Raw genomic sequence first — 18127 nt, 5'->3', positions numbered from 1 at the left:
CATACAATATATTTCAGTGAGGAGCTTGAAAAGCCACAGCTCAGGAGTTGTGGCAGCAGTGCAGGGATGGTGCTGAGCGTCCCATCAAACCTCTGAAGAGTGAGCTCTGAGTGTGCAAGGAGCCTGCACACACAGAGTTCCTCATTTCCACACCTGAGAGAGAATAACAAATAAATAGCTATGCTATTTGTGCAAATAAATATCTATATTTATATATGAAGTGCATAATTACAAAATATGATATATAAAAATAGACATACTATAAATGTCTATAATAAATATGCATATTTATTATTTTTGCAAATAAATAGCATGCTCTGGAAAAATCCCAGGCTGCATGTGAATAGATCCAGTTCAGTTGTGCTGCCCAGCACAATTAATGATTATTTTTGGTCAGTCAGCAGGCCAGGCTGGGGATGTGGTAGCTGAATTCACCTGTTGGCCACGTTCTCACGTGGCACAGGCTGTGCTGCTTGGCACCCTTGCTGCTGAGTTTTCTGCTGGGGCAGAAGTAGAGGAAGATAACACAAACTTTTAATTGGCCCGTTTCATCAGAAGATAAATATAAATCATATAAATATCAATATTAAACCATAGATATAAATATATATATAAAAATACCTGGGTGAGCACAAGAATATGAAGGAAAACAGAGGTCAGAAGTAGTTGGATGCACATTTCCACCAGTCGTGTCCAGGTTTTCTCCTGGAAATTCTTGTCTCCTTTCCTCCAGTGTTATCAGTCAATGTCTCTGCAGAGCAGTGATTAGCTGTTAGATGCTTTATTAATGAGGCCCTCACTTGCTCTCAGTCTGTGTTCCTGTGTCTCCAGCTGGGAGCAGAGCTCCTGTTTCCCCGAGGACCTGGGGAGAGTTCATCCATCAGCCCAGCTTTGCCATGGCTTCACCTCACTCTTCTTCCCACTTTTGTTGTGTTTGTCTTCATCACTTTTTTTTTTTTTGCTTTTTCTCAAACTTTCCGTGTTTTTTTCCTGCACACAACCTGTGTTTTATTTGTGTTGATTAAATGTGGCCCTGCCTCACTTTGCTGCAGGAGGGTTCACTGGCCTGAGTGCCTGCTCTGGGACTTTTGGGCTGTCTGTGCAGGGCCAGGAGCTGGGCTCACTGATCCTTGTGAGCCCTCTCCAGCTCAGAACATTCTGTGATTCTGTGGACTAACATATTAATTAAGTTATTTATGCAAGTAGCACTTTGGCATCTTATCTAAATTCCAAAAATGTTTTTTCCCACTTGATAATTCTTTTCTCGAGGTGACTTTTCATCTTTTTCTTCCTTTCTTTGCAAAGTCTTCTGGTTTACCAGGCACTTTTGATGATCTTTTATGAATTTTCTTCTGTGGCTGACACTTGACCTTGCAGCTTTGAGATTTTTACAGTTTGATTCAAAGCCTCTGATGTTCTGTAAGTTGACTTGAGGAATTAAACTGGAAGAGTCAGTAAAGTTTAGTTAAGCTGTAGCATCCTAAACAGAGAAAGCATATTAATGGGAGCAAAGCCTCTAATAATTCTGATGCTTAGAATACATATGAAAAAGATTTTATTGCAGTTAAATTTGTTTCATTCTGTAAGATAAAAGCTGCATTTCCCATAAACAGCACTGACTTCTAGCAGAGCATAAATTGCTGTTCCTTTTTAATGACCAAAACTTCTCTTTCAGCCCTTCTTTGCTTTCTGGAGCAAGGCAGATTTTTGGCAGAGTAAATGGGATTTGTGCAAGTTACTTCAACTGCTCCCCTTGGTGTTTCTGGGGGTTGGATAATTGTAATGTTCATCTGCTCTGTCACACGTGGTGCTTTTCCTGTGCAGGAATTTGAAGTGCTTTGCATGGAGGAGGTTTGCACTTCCTATTGATTGTTTGGTGTTTTATAAACCAGTGGTTTTGGGGACGGACAGTTGGGTTTATTTTTCCTGTGGGAAGCCTCTTTTGGAATAAATTGGCTGGATATGAGGATGCTGGCATCAGTTATTCATAAAATAAGAAGAAATCTACCAGTAAATATTATCTCTGCATGAATTTTAAATAAGGAAATGTGAGCTAGGCAGGTGAGTGTCGTTGCTTGAGATGGATCCTGGTTCTTTTTAGTCAGGAGCAGCCTCGTAGTCTGGACTGTGCAGAACCTTCCAAATGCTGCACTTGGCATCTGCAACTTCTTTTCAGCCTTGGCTGCACATTCTCACTTCCATGTAAAGAAAAAAAAATCCTGTTCAGTTTAATTTTCATAGAAGAATAAAGAACCAGCATCTGAACAACGGCTGATTTTTATTTTTTTTTTACTTTTTAACAAAGAGCAGATAAAGCATAAAACTGGATTTTAATATGGAAAGGTCAATGGGATTAGATGAACTCCCCATGCATGTACTAAAATCTTCAATAATCTGATATTAGGTATAATAAAATAGTTGATCTTTTTAAAGATGGAAGATCAACCTGCAGCTTTATGAAAACTAAAAATAAATTAGGAAACAGTTTTATTCTGGAAAATACAAGCAAAGGTCAAAGAGATTAACTATCAAGAGATCATTGGAAAAGCATTTCTTCTTCCTGGAAGCAGACTGTGAAAGGAAAACCAATCAAAACTCAAAGGCTGTGATGCAGTTCATTGTTTGATGCCAGTGATTTCCTTTTACCTCTTTCTTTTTTTCCTCCCTTTCTTTTTTCCCCCCTTTCTTTTTTCACCCCCTTTCTTTTTTATCTCCTTTCTTTCCACCGCCCTTTCTTCTTTTCCCCGTCCTTTGGAACCAGACCCAGCCCTGCTGGCCCATTCACTCCACTTTTTATCCCTCTTGCTGCTTTTCAGGGTTTTTGCTTTCCCACTTTATAACCTCAGCTTTTTATTAAAGACCTGAAAAATTCCCATCCCCTTTTGGGCTTCAGTCAAATTTCTAAACAAAACCAAGAGGTACCTTACAAGTCAGATATTTCTAGACAGCCAGTAGTTTGGAATCATTCAGAAAATAAATATATTTTTAAAGTTTAGACTCTCCTGAGTGTCAAGCCTCTCAGAAATCATAAAAGTGAAATAGGTAACACACAAAATTAAGATGATTAAAATAAGTTAGCCATGTGTTTTATAACAGCAACTTAATTTTAGATATTAAGAGGAGCAGTTTTACATCCCAGATTGTGATTCAGCCATTGTGCCTGTAAAGAATAAAACATTAAAATAAGCCATAGCCATATCTTCATCTGTTGGATACCACGTTCCTGATGTAGCTGTTCCTGCTTGGATGCAGCAGTGGCACTCACTGGGCTGTGCAGAGTGAGTTTAATTGAGATTAACTGGGAAACAGGGATATATATAACATAAATATCTGAATTTTTTAGTCTCTTTCAGTAATAACGAGGGCTTTCTGTAATAACTGAGTTCTTTGCCTGATATCAAGGTGTGCCTCTTGATAGTTCTTTTAAAGTGGTGTTGAAAGTAAAATCAAGTGAAAGGTGCCTTGTGGGGATGAATTAGGTCTGTGCAGTGGACTGAAAAATACCAATACCACAGCACAGATTTGTCACTCACTTGGACATTGGAATTTATTTCATTAATTTACAGGCATATGGTTCTGATGGTGGAGGCATCTCTCTAGAAAGGCCATTAGCAATGGAAACACTGGGGAATGCAAATATGTGTGCACTTTTTATTACAAATACTGTAATAAAATATTAATTTTGAGATTTTATACAGGTACTTCACTGTGATTTAATGGCATCATTTTAGAATGGGGGAAATATTTTAAAACATCCTGTGCCACTGTCACTTTGAAGTACAGCAATTTAAAACATGCTCATAAGCAGCAGCCGTTTTTCTGTCAGACAAAAGTTTTATAGTTTGTTGCAGCAGAAAAAACCTGGGTTTTAGCAGAGAGATCTGCAGCATTTCCACCTTGCACAGCTGAAATTGCTGAAGCAGATTTTGCCCAATCTGGCACAGGAGAGGTGGAAAGCAGAAACCTCACAGGTGCCTCTTGTGCTGGAGTTCTGAGCAGCAATTTCTCCAAGGGATGCTTTTGGAGCCTGGCTAAGATTCTGGATTGCCTCACTCTCTGCAGAATGGCTTAGTGAGTTCTCCCAGTCTGAGAGGGCTTTGAGGATTCTTTTAGCTGCTGTCTGTGTGTAATAAATGCTGTAGAGAGCTGTGGTTGTTCTGTGTGCTGGAGCTACATTTTGAAGGTATAATTTGGAATCTCCATTAAGCAGCTCTCTGTATGGCTTGCATTTTAAGGCTCTGCTCCTCTCCCTGAAGTGGAAGTATCAAGGGCAAAATGAAAGAACAGTCCAAATGACTCTCATGGGCTGTTGCTTATTAAAGAAATTAAAGCATTTAAGAATTTCTGGCTGTAGTTAAACCAATTCAGAACCGAAGATTGCTTTAAATGTCTTAAGTTGTGTAATCCATTTAGAATTCCTTAATGCAAGCCTCCAGAGAGAGGCAAAAGCTACAAAATGGCACTTTGTTCCTTCTTTTCCTGCTTATCTGTGGTGGAATTTGCACTTTGGTGGCTGTGAGGAAGGTTCTGGCCCCTCTGGAAGTGGCTCAGGCAGTCAGGAAGGCCAGGCTTCAGCTGGAGGAAGCTGCCCAAAACCTCTGAGTTTTTCTATCAGCAGCAGCTTGTGTGAGCAGCTCTGCTCCTTCTCTGTGCCTTCCTTACTTTGTGGAAGGCAAAGTTCCACACTTCCTTAATTATTTTTTTTTTTTACTTCTTTGCTTCATATGCAATTTGTCTTACACCCCTGCCAGCAGTTCTGCTTCAGCATGCTCATTTAATACGTACTGATTTTGTAATTACAAGCTCTCTTTTAAAAATAAACTCAACTTCTGAGATCTTGAAAGACATTTGTAATTAAGTCAACATCAAAGTAGGGTGAGTTTCTGGAGTGCTCTGGAGGTGATATCCCACACTGCCAGGAGAACACTGCTGATTGCAGAGCTCTTCTCACCCAGCAGCTCCAGTGCTCCTGGTTATTCTTCTGAAATTGGGACATCTGCTTTCTAAAAGATCTGTAGTTGTAATATGAAAAGTCAGTTCAACTAAAGAACTTAAATTCTGCAGCATTGTTCGCTGTTTGGTTAGTGAGGTAAACGTGGAAGGTTGGGGGGAAGGATGCTCCTGGCAAGGGGGAGCAGGAGGGTGGCACACACAGAGTGCCTGAGTCTGAACCTCTCATTAAACCCCAAACCAGGAGTGATTGGGCTTGATACCAAGGGATTTTACATGAAAATTGTGTTCAGCTCTCCTGCAGGTGGGCAGGACAGGACAGCAATGCTCAGGGGCTGTCTCTGTTTAGCCAGGGCAGTGAAGTTCCTGTAGCAGCATGGAAAGGTGGGGCACAGCCTGGAAAGGTGGGCACAGCCTGGAAAGGTGGGGCACAGCCTGGAGAGGTGGAGCACTGCTGTGTCCCTGCCTTCTGCCCCTTCTCCTGCAGTGCTGGGAGCAGGCAGAGCCTCTGCAGGGCAAGGAGATCTCAGCATGCAAATCAAAAGTGCAAATGCATGTCCATGAGTGAAATCTGTTACAAATTCTGCTTTGAAGGTTCCTCAGATCAACTCCCAGTACACAGTAGTGGGATATAAACACAGCATTGCCATTTGGGCAGACCTGCTCCTACTCCTGAAGTTGAAAATGTGCAGGGAAGATTCTGGCAGGGAGAAAGTCTGTTCTGCATGGTGGGTTGGTTGTTAAGCACCAGGGCTTTGTGTCAGAAAGCTTTCCCAGTTTTTGGAAGAGGAGGATGGCTCCTCTAACTGGGTAAGGTGGGAGCTGTTCTTCCCCTTTGACCCTGAAGTGTTTAAACATTTGTTTCTTAACAAACAGAAAGTTACTTGGTATGAATTGAGTAATCAATGCTTGTAATTCCTGCAGATTATGCACTTGCTCACCCATTTCCCTCCAAACTGCCTCTCATTCCTTTGTGAAAGACTTTCCATCTGCCCTCGGGCAATAAGAAATAAATAGTCATTAGTATGCTTACAATGTAGTTATGGTGCAAATACTGTCTAGACTTAAAAATCCAGCAGTTAATTTGCTTGGTACAGACCTGCTTTTGCTTACTGAAGTAATTGATGTTGCTGGCTTTCACTTCAGAGTGTTTTCCAGCTGTGGACATGGCCATCCCAGGCCTGCATCATGATCAGAGACCATTTAAATTTCTCATGCAAGAGGCACTGCACCTAATCAAAATGTATCATTTCACCCCTTGTTGTGGGGAGGACTCTCAGTCTGATGCAATCTTATTTTAGAAGGGATTAGCCTGACCTTTGGTCCTGCTGCTGTATTAATGTAAATACAAAATGCTTAGCCTGGCTACAGGGACCAGCTAGTGCTCGCCATCAACATGAGATTAACTGCTTGGAGCATTTTTCTGGGACTAAACTGCTCCAGCAGACACTCACTAAGCCTTCCTTAGCGTGCAGACTGTGCCATGCTTTCTCCAAAACAAGTGGATAGGATTGGTTTGAGGGGTTTTTTTTCAGAGGAGCAATTAATATAAGGAAAATAATAAGATGAAGAAAATTATTACCTTCCATGTCAGAATAATATTGTGCCATTTCTGCAGTGGCTGTGATTTTCTGCTATATTTAAATAATAATATACAAAATAATCTTTTAATCAGTCCAAGATTTAATGATGCATGATAAGTGAGTTGCATTCAGTATTTGTGCAGAGACAATACTGATGGATCTAAGTGCATTGCTCTGCCCCTGACAGGAATCCCCTGGACAATGCATTATCACCCTCCCCTTTACCTTGTTCCTGTTAGCTCTGGATGTTACAGTGATTCTGCAGTGAAACACAAGTTTAACTTCTGCTGTTGGCTTTGTTCTTTGTCTCATAAATCCTTTTATCACCAGGGTTTGAGGTCCATACATTCGAGGTGCTGCATTTCTTTCACCTTCAAGCTGCAGGTGCTCTCTGCAAGCCAACCTCTCCTTAGGGCTAAACTGGGAGCCAGACTGACACAATTTGAGAAATTTTCTCACAAACTGAGAAATTTTGCTGCTTTTTTCCTCTCTTTGGTCTTGAGGATTGGTCCACATACAGGTTTTTGGGTTTATGTGGGTTTTTAGACAGGCTCTTTGGGGAGAACACTGCAGTTCCTCCAGGCTGGTTCCCCACATCTGCACGTGTTCAGAGACTTGAAAATTTCCATCCCTGCTTTTGACCTTTGACTTCTTTCTGAACCTGCTGTCCAAGAATCCACATCATTTCCTCCTGAACTCACTTATCCTCTGTCTTCTCTGTTCTCTGTGTCAGCAAATTAGTCTGACTTTGGAATTCTCCAGCTTTCCCATTTCTTGGATGCTCCCTTTCCAGGGTGGGTGGGAGTCTTTGTCCTGTTAAGCTGTGGGGCTGGGCGAGGTGGGCTCTTTACTGCTGCTGATTTGTTTTCCTTTGGAAATGTGGCCAACCTTTTATCCTTGCTAATGCAAGGAAATAAATGGCCAGACATCCTTTAGGTTTCTTCCCTTTTTGGAGGGTCTGCTCACCCTTGACTGTCTGGGGGTTACACACAGGGCATTTTTTCTGGTGACTTCTGCTGCTGAGTTTTGTTTTTTTTTCTTCCTGTTTTCCTCATTTTCTGTACTTTCCTCATGTTCCTGCCTTGACATCAGTTATTTATGTATTAGATTTAGTTGGTTGGTCTCTCTTGCTGCAACATTAAGTGGAATAATATTGGAATGGCTGCTCCAGAGAGGCTTTGTCAGTAAGAGCCCTTGCTGCTGAAGGCCAAATGCTGCCTTTCATGTCCATTTTTGAGACCAGTTCTATTAAATGCCTAATTTTCCCGTGGAGTGATGGGCAAATGGAAGGTGAACAAGCCTCTGACTTTGGGCAGTGCAGGGGACAGGCTGTTCAGGGTGTGCAGTTTGAAATGGTTTCAAGGAAATGGCTTTGTGCTGCAAGTAGAATTTATGCTTTCATAAATTAAAACCTTGCAGGAGTTTGGAGAAATTTGCATGAATTTCTCTGAAAGTAGAAGGTATTCATGTTGATTCCTTTGCACATTACTGAAGTAGTAAATCTCTAATAAAAGGGTTTATGGGAGGAAATGCAGATATTTTATTATAGTCTATATATATATATGTTCCCTGTTCTGTCATCTTTTGAAATTTGTCTTGCAGAACAACAACTGCATAAATTATTTGAGCAGAAACTTGTACATTTGCCTGGGCAAGGGGGGAAACAAGTGAACAGAATTGCATATTCTACAACATTTTTTTGTTAATTGAGTGTGAATAGAGAAGTTAATTATGGGAAGCACAGCTTTAGGAGGATGCAGCCTTCTTGCTTGGATGGAGTTCCTCCCTGCTTTCAAAGCCTGATCTGATCTGGGGCTTTCTGAACTTAGTTTTGTAGATGTGAAAACACTTTCCATCCATCTTAATCACAAAGTTCAACCATTATTTGTCATTGCTTGCTGACTTTCTTGGCACTTTTGAATTCCAGACAAAAATAAACTTTTACTCTTGCTACGTGGTCGTGCATTTAAATATTTTCAAATTGCTGCAAACAGTTAAAGTCTGTGTTATGTTGCCTATTTTCTTACCAGCTGCTATTCTTTCTGTGAGCAGAATGACCATTTGCATCCTCCTCATTTATGTTTCAGTTCCAGCATTTTCCTTCAGTGCTGTTTGTCCCCCTCTGCAACTCCACAACAGCCCATAAAAATATTACAGTAATTCAAGTTGTTCAGTTCAAGCAGAAATGGGTGCTTTGATCATAATATCAAACGATTAAACTAATGCAAGCAGAACCTAAAAGCTTTGATAATTTGTGTTATTCAGAGTGGTTTAGTGGTTGATTTCAAGGTTAGCTCTCAAATGTGAATTTAAAAGCTACAAGGATTCGGTGGTCAATATAGATTCCCACCCCTGTTGAATTAAGCTTAAAAAACTTCCACTATAATTCTAGGATTACATGATTAGTAGTTCCTTTGGTACCCAGTATAAAATGGATAAAATTGAAAATAAAATCAAGATAATGGCTGCTATAAAGACAGCTCTATTGGTGCCATATGTATTTGAACACGCTTGTGAAATCAGTGTTATTGCTGATGGGAGTCCTTACTTGGAAAGAATAGAAAATTGGTTTTCCTCTGGGAACAGCTCCCTTATTTACCAGATTTTTATTTCCTATGTGCTGTTTTTCAGCCATTATGACTGAATTTCCTTCTTTAATCTCATGTAGTCATGACATCTTTTTTTTTTTTTCTTAATTACTAAGAAAATAGAAAAATAAACGATTCTTTAGAAAATACTTAGTGGAACTTTTGGGCAAACTGCTTTCCAGCAACAGATAATAAAAACTCCTTAAAAAAAAAGGAGTTGTTTGCTTTTCTTGGCTGTAGTGGGGCAAAGGGGTCTTGGGATTCTCTGCTTTTCTTTCTCATCTCAGAGCACTGAGATGAGAGCTGTGCAAGAGGAGGCAAAGAATGGGAGAGAGCCCTGGGTTACAAGAGGCAGCTTGGACTGGAGAGAAGTGCTTGGCCAGTTCTCCTCTGGGACAAAAACCAGCCTGACAAGGGGGCCTCGTGGTTTATGCCATAAAAGTCAACATTTCCAGCTCAGACTGTTCTCCTTCTCCAGCTGGACCAGGAATTTCTCTGCAGAGGCTCTGTCACTTTGCCCCCAGGTCTGGAATTTTTTGAGATGTGGGGTTGCTTCACCCCCACGAGGGTGCTGTCATTTTTTGCTCACAGGATGCATCAGTTAGGGTTGTTTAATCCAAATTGGCATCACAGTGCTGTTCATTAGAATGGCTTGTCACACAGCAAGCAGAAGTTCTTTACAGTCCCCTCTTTTTTTTAATTAGTGTGCTGTACTCCGAGTCCTTTACTTCTCTTTGATTATCAGCAGCTTTTATTATTCAGACCTACCTTTGCTATTAACACAGCTCTGGGCTCAGAAATCAGTGTCACTTCAATATAAGAAAAAATATTTCTTTTTTTTTCTCCCATGTCTATTCTTTAAATCATTCCTGTAACAGAAATGTGCCTTAATAAGATCATTCATTTAACCAAGTACATGCATTAAGAAGATGAAATCTCTTTGAACTCTAGTTAGTTTTTAATCTTTGAATTAGATTTAAAAGAATATTAGAAATAATAATATTAGAAATATTGGAATTTTTACCATAAATTTAAATAGAAATTGAATAATTTGAACTAATGGTAGAGTTAAGTGGTGACATTTCAATGTTAAATACGATGATCTGGTATATTACAGTAGATATTTTCAATTTATTTTTATGAAGGGAAGGATTTTTTTACGAGCTGTAATTCAGAAAAATATGAATCTACTTAATGGAACCATTCTCTTGCAGACTATTTATACAGCCATTGTTTTTTCCTCTTCTGACACCTTTTCTGCAATCACTCTGTGAACTCTTTTTTCCCTTAGTTTCAGCCCAGACTCTGAAGAGCAACCTGGACTCCATGCACCAGCAGATCCAGCGCCTGGAGAAGGACATTGAGAACTTCCCTAAAAGCCAGGACGAGCACGATAAGTTTGTGGAGAAGATGAGCATATCCTTTTGGCACGTCCCCACTGGTGGCCTGGGCACTCTGATCCTCTGCTGGGGTATTTGCAGCGCTTCAAAATGGGCTTTAAGTCTCTTTTTGTGCGTTTCTTCTAGAGCAGAGAAAAGGCATCAGTGGACGTGGTGAATGTAAGCAAGCACAGAACTGAAAGCATCAATAATCAGATTTTCAAGGGGTGCCCAGACAGCTTTCCTGGAGGAAGTAGTTACACTGAGCAGCCATAAACTCAGTATGGGGATTTTTTTTTTTCTGTCTGAAAAGAATTATTGATTGAATTTTAGAAAAATGCCAGCAGTAAAGTTGCTATATTTATAATTTTAGCTCCAGATGTGGTGGCTTGTGAAGGGCAGTTTTAATTTTGCTAATGGTTTTAGGTTACATTTTAAACATTTTAGAGGAATATTTACATTTGTTTTCACTCTGAAGTGTTATATCCTTTAATTTCTGTAGAGAATAGAAACTGTGGATTCTTTAAGTAAAATCTGGGAGGGACTCCAATGTGATGTCTGTCTAGCTTGTTTTTGTATATCTAGCTTTCTTTTTATTCAAAACTTAAAAGTAACAACTCTACTGAAGATACAAGAAGTTCACAGAAATGCAGAAAAGACTGAGAAAAACCCTTTAAAATAAAAAAAAAAAAAAAAGAAATTTCCAGGTTTTTATTGTGCTCAGATCCCAGCTCTGTGTGGAAATGTGGGAGCATTTGGAGTGGGGTGCCAGGTCTGGGGCATTTTTTGCATTTCCAGAAGCTCAGCTGTTCCTGTGAGATCTCTCCTTTCTTGCTGCCACAGAAGTCGTGGCAAAACTCGTGGGTTTGGGTTTTTCAGAGGAAAGAAAAAGGAGGGGATTGATGTTTGGATCCATTCACAGCTGCTCAGCACGTTTGGTAGGTGGCTGTAAGGAAGATTTCTCCCCTCTGCTGTGTCTGTGCAAAGTCAGTTTTTTGCAGGATTTACCATCTGAATGGAGTCAGTGACAGAATTTCACAAGTAGATATTTAACATCTCCTCTGTATGGATTTATTTTAAGTTTCTGACAAGGCTGCTGAAAGTAGCTTAAGGGAGACAACTCCTGACTAAGTGGAAAATTGTTTCTTATTCCTTCCATCTTCCCTTGCACCTTGTCTTACGTGCAAGGTTCAGAGAGTTGCTGCTGGAAATCACTTTTATCAGTTCTGCTATTAAACAAAGCTCATTATTATTTCCCTGAGCTTCATTCACATCAGCAAATCTTTCAATATTGCCCTGTAATTGTTCTGTGCCTTGTCACCCCTTCAGAGGCTGAATTCTGTCACGCTGGCCTCACTTTTGTTCATAAATTAAACCAATTTATGAAATGCACCTTTCCCACTGTGCTTTTCCTGTTCAGTTTGACAGCTCTGCTTTCCAGGTCACACAAATGATTGTTCAGTTGTGTTTTTGTTTTGCTGCCTATGTGTTTACTTATAGACATGATTAGCATCACTCAGGTGGTTTGGTGAGGAAAAAGAGCCAAGTAGATAATATTTAACATTTTTTCACTGCAGCATATCACCTGAATTTCTTAGAGAAGAAGAAGTTTGTCTGACAATGCAAAAGAGTAAAAAAAAAAAAAATTACTAATGTTTCTTTGTGTTGGCAGAAATAGGAGGAGCCTGTGGAATGGTTAAAGGGAATTATCCCCAGGGTCCTGGGCAGCCTGGCTTGTTGATTCCAGGTAATTCCAGCCGCTGGAGCTGCCCCCAGAGCTGTGCATGCTTTTATCAGGCCTTGGGGGCTGGAGCAGAGATAAGGCTGCAAGGCAGGGGCTGGCTGCACCTGGGGGTTTGTGTTTGCATAATGAACAGATGACCTGATAAGTGCTCTGCTTCTCTTTCAAAAGTCATCTCCCCTCGGATCAGGGGATCCAGTTTCTTTCTGCTTATCACTGAATATGTTGAGGCTTTCTACACTCCCGTGTTTTTTATTCGATTGAAGAATCATTTTGGAGGGTGTAAAAATGACACCCTTGTCTGCAGTACGTATTTCTTTGATTTCCTCAGCTGCCTGAAGATTTGTTAGTGATGGCACATCCCGAGATTAGAAAGTTACAGAATTTCAGGCTGAACATCTCTCTGAGTGTTTGAGAAAACTTGAAATGTCTCCGTAGAGTTTTGGGATGCAGCAATTATAATATTCAAGGCACAGTTTCTCGTTCCTGTCATAAACACAGTTATTTACCAGGAGTTGTGGATGAGACTTTGTTCAGGGGATGTGAGAGTGATAGATACTGCTCGGAGTATCAGATTCATGTAGGAGGCCAGTGACAAGAAAAATACCAGTCATAACATGAATTTGTAATAATGAAATTAATATTCAAAATACAGAAGCAAATTCTGTCAAACAATTTGAGTCATTTTAGTTTTTCTAACTTTTTGTAACAAATAAGCTTTTGGTGCTGTGAGTGACAAAAAGATGAATAGAAATTCTAGCTGCATTTTCATTTTGGATTTTTTTTCTTGCTCAGTTTCTAAGCAAGATAATTTTTCTCTTCACTTAATCAGTTTTTTATTTAGCACATACAGTTATTCATCTCAGTGCAGTGTGGCTGAAGAAAATAAAGGGATTAAAATAGTCCTTCTGTGAATTTCTTGCTATATTAAATAACTTAGGTGTGATTCCTGAAACAACTTTTCCATGATCTGATCCGTGACTGGAATTGTATTTTACCTGAAGATCAATTTGTAAATAATTCAGCTTTAAGTGGGAGAGGTTCCTTTTATAATTAGCCCTGCTGCATGCAGCACTGGGGAGTCTGATTCAACAGTTTAGAAAAGTAATTACAGACTAAGTCTGGCTTTCACTCCTTGTTTTATTTCAGCGTCTGTGCCTCTAATTGAAGATTTTTCCAAAGTGCAGAACTCTGAATTTTATATTTGCTTGCTGTAGATGTGTACAGTGATTTCAGTGATGTTAAAACATGGGTGTCTAGTTGAGAAGGGTTTTCACATTCATGGACTTCAAATGGAAATGTTATTAACAAGGATTAAAAACAACTGAATTGAAAAGCAATTTCAGAGGGAACAAATGGAAAGTTGTACTGAGTTAACATTCATATTGATATAGAACTATAAATACATGAATAATAAATATAATTTCCTTCTCCCTTCCAACACACACAAAAACTAAAGTTTATTCTTCTAGAAAGTAATTAATTCCTCTAGAAATATATAAAATATATATAGCTCCTGCTATAAACAGGAGCTTTGAATGCTGTTCCAAGGTCACATATTTGGTCACTGGGTTCATGCTTTTTGTTATCCTGCTCCCTGCACAGGAATAACTTTGGCTGTGTGTGTTTTATAAAATACCTGACATGAATTTATTTCTCCAATGTGTCCTACATTAATGGAGGCCTTGTGTGGCTTTTCAGCTGATCATTTACCCTAATAAGAGACATTAACGTGCCTAAACTTATTGAAATCTTTTGCCTACCAGAGCAATCAATGCTGCCACGTGGGTTTCTAACTGATTGCATACATGTGAAGAATTCAAAGCTTTTTTTTTAAAGAATTGTGAAATTAAGGGAATGATGAATGAAAGAGCAAAAATTACTGCAGATAAAAAAAATTCAAAGCACTGTACATTCATCTTATCATTAAATGGAACAGCAGCAATTTGTGAACTAATTTTAATTTCCAGTAAGGAACACCATTCATTAGAAGAGAATCCTTTTTATGGAATAAAAGAGCTGCCTTCCTGACAGGCATGGATCCTCTCTTGATGTGCATTTATGTCCCAGTTCTAACAACCATTACAGCCTCACATTTCCTCACTTGATGCACTTCAGTTGTACAGAACTGATCTGGGGACAGGTCTGGATGCAGTGGGAATGTTCAGATTAAAGGCAGCTGATCCTTCTCTTGTGGGAGCTGCACTGCAGAGTCTCTTGGAGCAGCCCCTGGGCAAGGAGAAGCATTCCCAAAGCATTGATGTTGGCTCCCGAGGGATCTCAGCCCCCTGAAGGGTGGGAGCTGTGCTCCTCTCAGTGCCAGGGGCAGGACAGCAATTCCAGAGCCCCAGTGGGAATGGCAGGAGCTCACTGGCATCTCCCAGCCCTGGGGTTTCCTCCTGGCTCCTCAGGGAGCTGCTGTAGCTGAGACAGAGACAATCCAAAGCACCACGCTCCATTTCCAGAAGGCTCCAAACTGGTTTTATTAAAGCCTGCATGCTTTTTATACAGAATTACAAAACCCAGAAGTTTACACTTCACTCATTGGTCACAAAAACAAAGTGCCCATGGAACAGGCAGCTGCAGGTTTCTATTATTTCTCCTTCTTCCTTTCTTGGTTTCTGAGTCGATGACCTTGGTAGGGAATCCTTTCAGGGGAGACCATGGATCTCTTCTCAAGCTCCTCTCTGGCTCCCAGAAGTCACTGTAAAACTCTTCCCCAGGGAACAGTCATTCCCTTCAGGTGACAGGAGATGGCTTTCCAGGAAAGCCTGGTTTTGGTTGTGGAGCTTGAGGTGGGCCAGTGGCTTCAGTTCTGCAGGAAAATGTACATCAATACCCAGATGTGCTCAGCAGCAGGGGTTCTCCCAGATAGCCCCACAGGGGAGCATTTCTAGGAGCTTCTGTGCGTGTCCCTGCATTTGAGGTCACTGCCTTCTGCCTGGGTGTATTTAAATGGGATTTTCAGTGCAGAGGCAATTCTCAGGGCTTTGGAACTGGGAGAGGGAACCATTTGATGGTTTTTAAATTTCAGGTCATGTTTAAACCTTAGAAGAGTTTTGTATATCTGCCTTTTCTTGCAGTATTTTTATAAAGTTTTTGTTCTCACTAGCTGCAAAACTGCCATTTGAAAAGTGTTTATTTGCAAGTGCAACTCTTGACTAAAGAAGAATTGTAGTTATTTATCCAAAGAAAATCATTTTCCTAAATATTGTGTAGGGAGAGAAGTCTACCTCCCTGCTCCTGGAGGGAGCATGGATTTTATTGGCTATATTTTAAGTTGCTGTTACATCAGAGAAGTCATCAGAGTTTTCTTAGAGTGTTGAATATTTGTTTAAATTGATTTCTTCTGCTCACAGTTCAAAACAAGCTTTAAGGGGCAGGAAGCAGAAAGTTGCAGCTGTTTAAGATGAAGCAATGATGAACTTGTTGAAACTTTGGGATTTGCTTAATATCAATAAATTCTAATCAGCACCCAGCAGTGGGAGGAAACTTCTATTTGGTATTGACTTTTTAAGACTTTGTAATTTTTGTTGTTGTTCGCGTTAAGTATGAGAAATTATTTCTTAAAAAATAAACTTGTGATTAATTTATCTTTCTAATACTTTCATACAGAAAACAACTATTTTCTTCTTAATTTAAATGGAAGAAAAAGACTTTGCAGTGCCTGTTGAAGGCACAGCCCAGAAAAGTAATGATTTATTTACTGTTGAGTCTTTAGTTTTATGTTTAAATGGAAAACATTTTAAGCAATAATTGCAAGCCTTATAATGCTGTACATCTGCTTTGTAATTCATTTTAGTACATAAATTGTTCAAGTTTCAAGGAAGTTTTTGAAGCAGAGCCTGGATTTATTTAAGTGCCAGGAATACCAGGGGTTTTTTGCCCTGCTGCAGCCTCATGTCAATTTGAATTCATTGGTAATAAGTTAATCAAATCTTCTTGTACCACCTATTCTGTATGGTTTTATGCAATTGGCTAGCATGAGCAAAGGAGAAGCTCTCACATGGGTGGTGTACATTAAATTTTGCATGTAGGATTGTCTGTTCTAGGTTTCTGTAGCTCTAAGACAGCCAAATGTGTGATTTGAGTATTAGATTTGAGATCCCAGTGATTTGCTTGGCTCTTTGACAGCCCCCAGTCTGCCTGCCCCAGATTTGCATTATTTTGTATTGCCCCAAATGCAAGTAAAGCATCCCTAAAACGCACTTTTGAGGAGGAAATTGACAGTGTATCATCTTCTGAGAGGTTACATTTAAAAACCTTTTATCTCTGAGCACTCGCCTGATATTTAAATGGGGCTGCCAAAGCAACCAAGACACACTTGATTTAACTGCTGGTGCTTGTGATTCTGAGAAGGCATCCAAGGGCTGCTGGATTTCAGCAGCACTGCCAGAAAATCCCCCACTGAAAGCACACTGATACTAGATAGGAAGAATTAGTTTGTACAAATAATCTGCTTTTCTTTTCCAAACTAGAGGCTTTTTTGGAAAATTCAGGGCATCAGTGAATAAACAGAGTTTTCCTTCTCTGTTTTTTGCATTGCTAATTGTTTAAGCTTGTGGCATCTCAGCAGTTTGAATCCTATTGGAGAACTGACCCAGCCAAGTTAAAAATCAGATTACAAGCAATTTGGGCTATATTTAGTTACTGATATTCAATTGACATTATTAAGCTTTAGGGGAAAAAACCACCAGTATTTGATGTTGTTGAGCTCAAATGTACTTTAGTTGTTTACTTAGTCTTTGGGGAGTGTGTCTCCCCAGCACATAAAATTATCTGTTTGTACAGAGCTGCCTTTTTAAAGGTAAAAGTTTAAAAATAAGATAATTAATGGGTCAGAAATATGGCCAGTTAGAGGGAACAACATCAGCAACACATTCTGAAATGTCAGCCCTGAGCAGCCCAGCAACACTCACACAAACAATCCCAGAAGCTGAATTTGTTTATTTGTTTATTTATTTGGAGAGCCTGTTGTTCACTGACAGTTGTGATAGAACTGTTGCCATTCAATTTGATTTCCACTGAGAAATGTCCTCTGTGGCATTTACTAATCCTTTCATTTACCTGATTTTTCACCCTGGAATAAAAATAAAATAATGTCCCCATTAAAAGGGCTTTGAAATATTTGCATGACTGGTGTCACATTTGGTGTGACTGGATGTTTGTCATGGAAGTCAGTGGATATAATTGAGTTAAGGTGAGGTTAAATGTTCTGATTCTGCTGCAGATAAATATTCCAGACCTGCAGCTCATTACCCCTTGTGTTTGCAGGTGAATGCTGTGAGTCTTTGGACAAAGTTAACTTGTAAGAATATAGTGCTGAAAAAAGGCAAATTATTTTGCTGTTCTGATAGAATGGCTCTTCTTTTCTGGTCATGGCTGAAACCAGTTGTTTGGTTTTTTAATCCACTAAATGGCAATGTTGCTAATTATTCTCCCAAATAATCATCTTTCCATATTATTGGGGGGGGAAAAAAATCAATCAATTTGTCATGATCCCATTACAAACCTAATTTCAGAATTGCTGTGCAGGTTTTCACTCTGGCCATTTAGAGGGAAATGCTTTTCCTTCGTTTCCTCTTGTGCTTTGAGCGTGCATGGTTACTAAGCTGTAACCCTGTAGAATTAGATATTTCCCAATTAAAGATGAGTTTAACCTTGTGGAAAAACAACTTTAATCTCCTTCTGCTTGGTCAAGTCCAGTTTCCCTGCTGACAGGCAGGAGAACATGAACATTTCTGTGCTGGGAGATGGCTGAGGAATTCAGGTCTCTAGCATTTTTCTGCCCCCTGCTTTGTTTATCCTGAGTAAATTCTAAGAGGGATGTGAGAAATCCTGGTGGAAGGCACTGCCAGCCTGTCTGGAACTTGTAAAAGTCAGCCT

The 18127-nt window shown here is 39.8% G+C and overlaps 1 protein-coding gene across 5 annotated transcripts in view; it reads left to right on the top strand.

Annotated features, from left to right (window-relative positions):
* The window catches only part of DIAPH2 (diaphanous related formin 2), a 167851-nt gene that overhangs the window by 70365 nt on the left and 79359 nt on the right, over positions 1-18127 (top strand). For all 5 annotated transcript variants that reach the window (XM_064426472.1, XM_064426471.1, XM_064426470.1 and 2 more), the window contains one exon: positions 10413-10538. In XM_064426472.1, coding sequence (XP_064282542.1) covers positions 10413-10538 — 126 coding nt within the window. The remainder of the gene's footprint in view (positions 1-10412; positions 10539-18127) is intronic.

The sequence above is a fragment of the Passer domesticus genome, chromosome 7 (assembly GCF_036417665.1).
Source record: "Passer domesticus isolate bPasDom1 chromosome 7, bPasDom1.hap1, whole genome shotgun sequence".
Classification (NCBI taxonomy): Eukaryota; Metazoa; Chordata; class Aves; order Passeriformes; family Passeridae; genus Passer; species Passer domesticus.
Note: the sequence above shows the minus strand (reverse complement) of the source record. Positions and strands in the feature narration are given on the sequence as shown.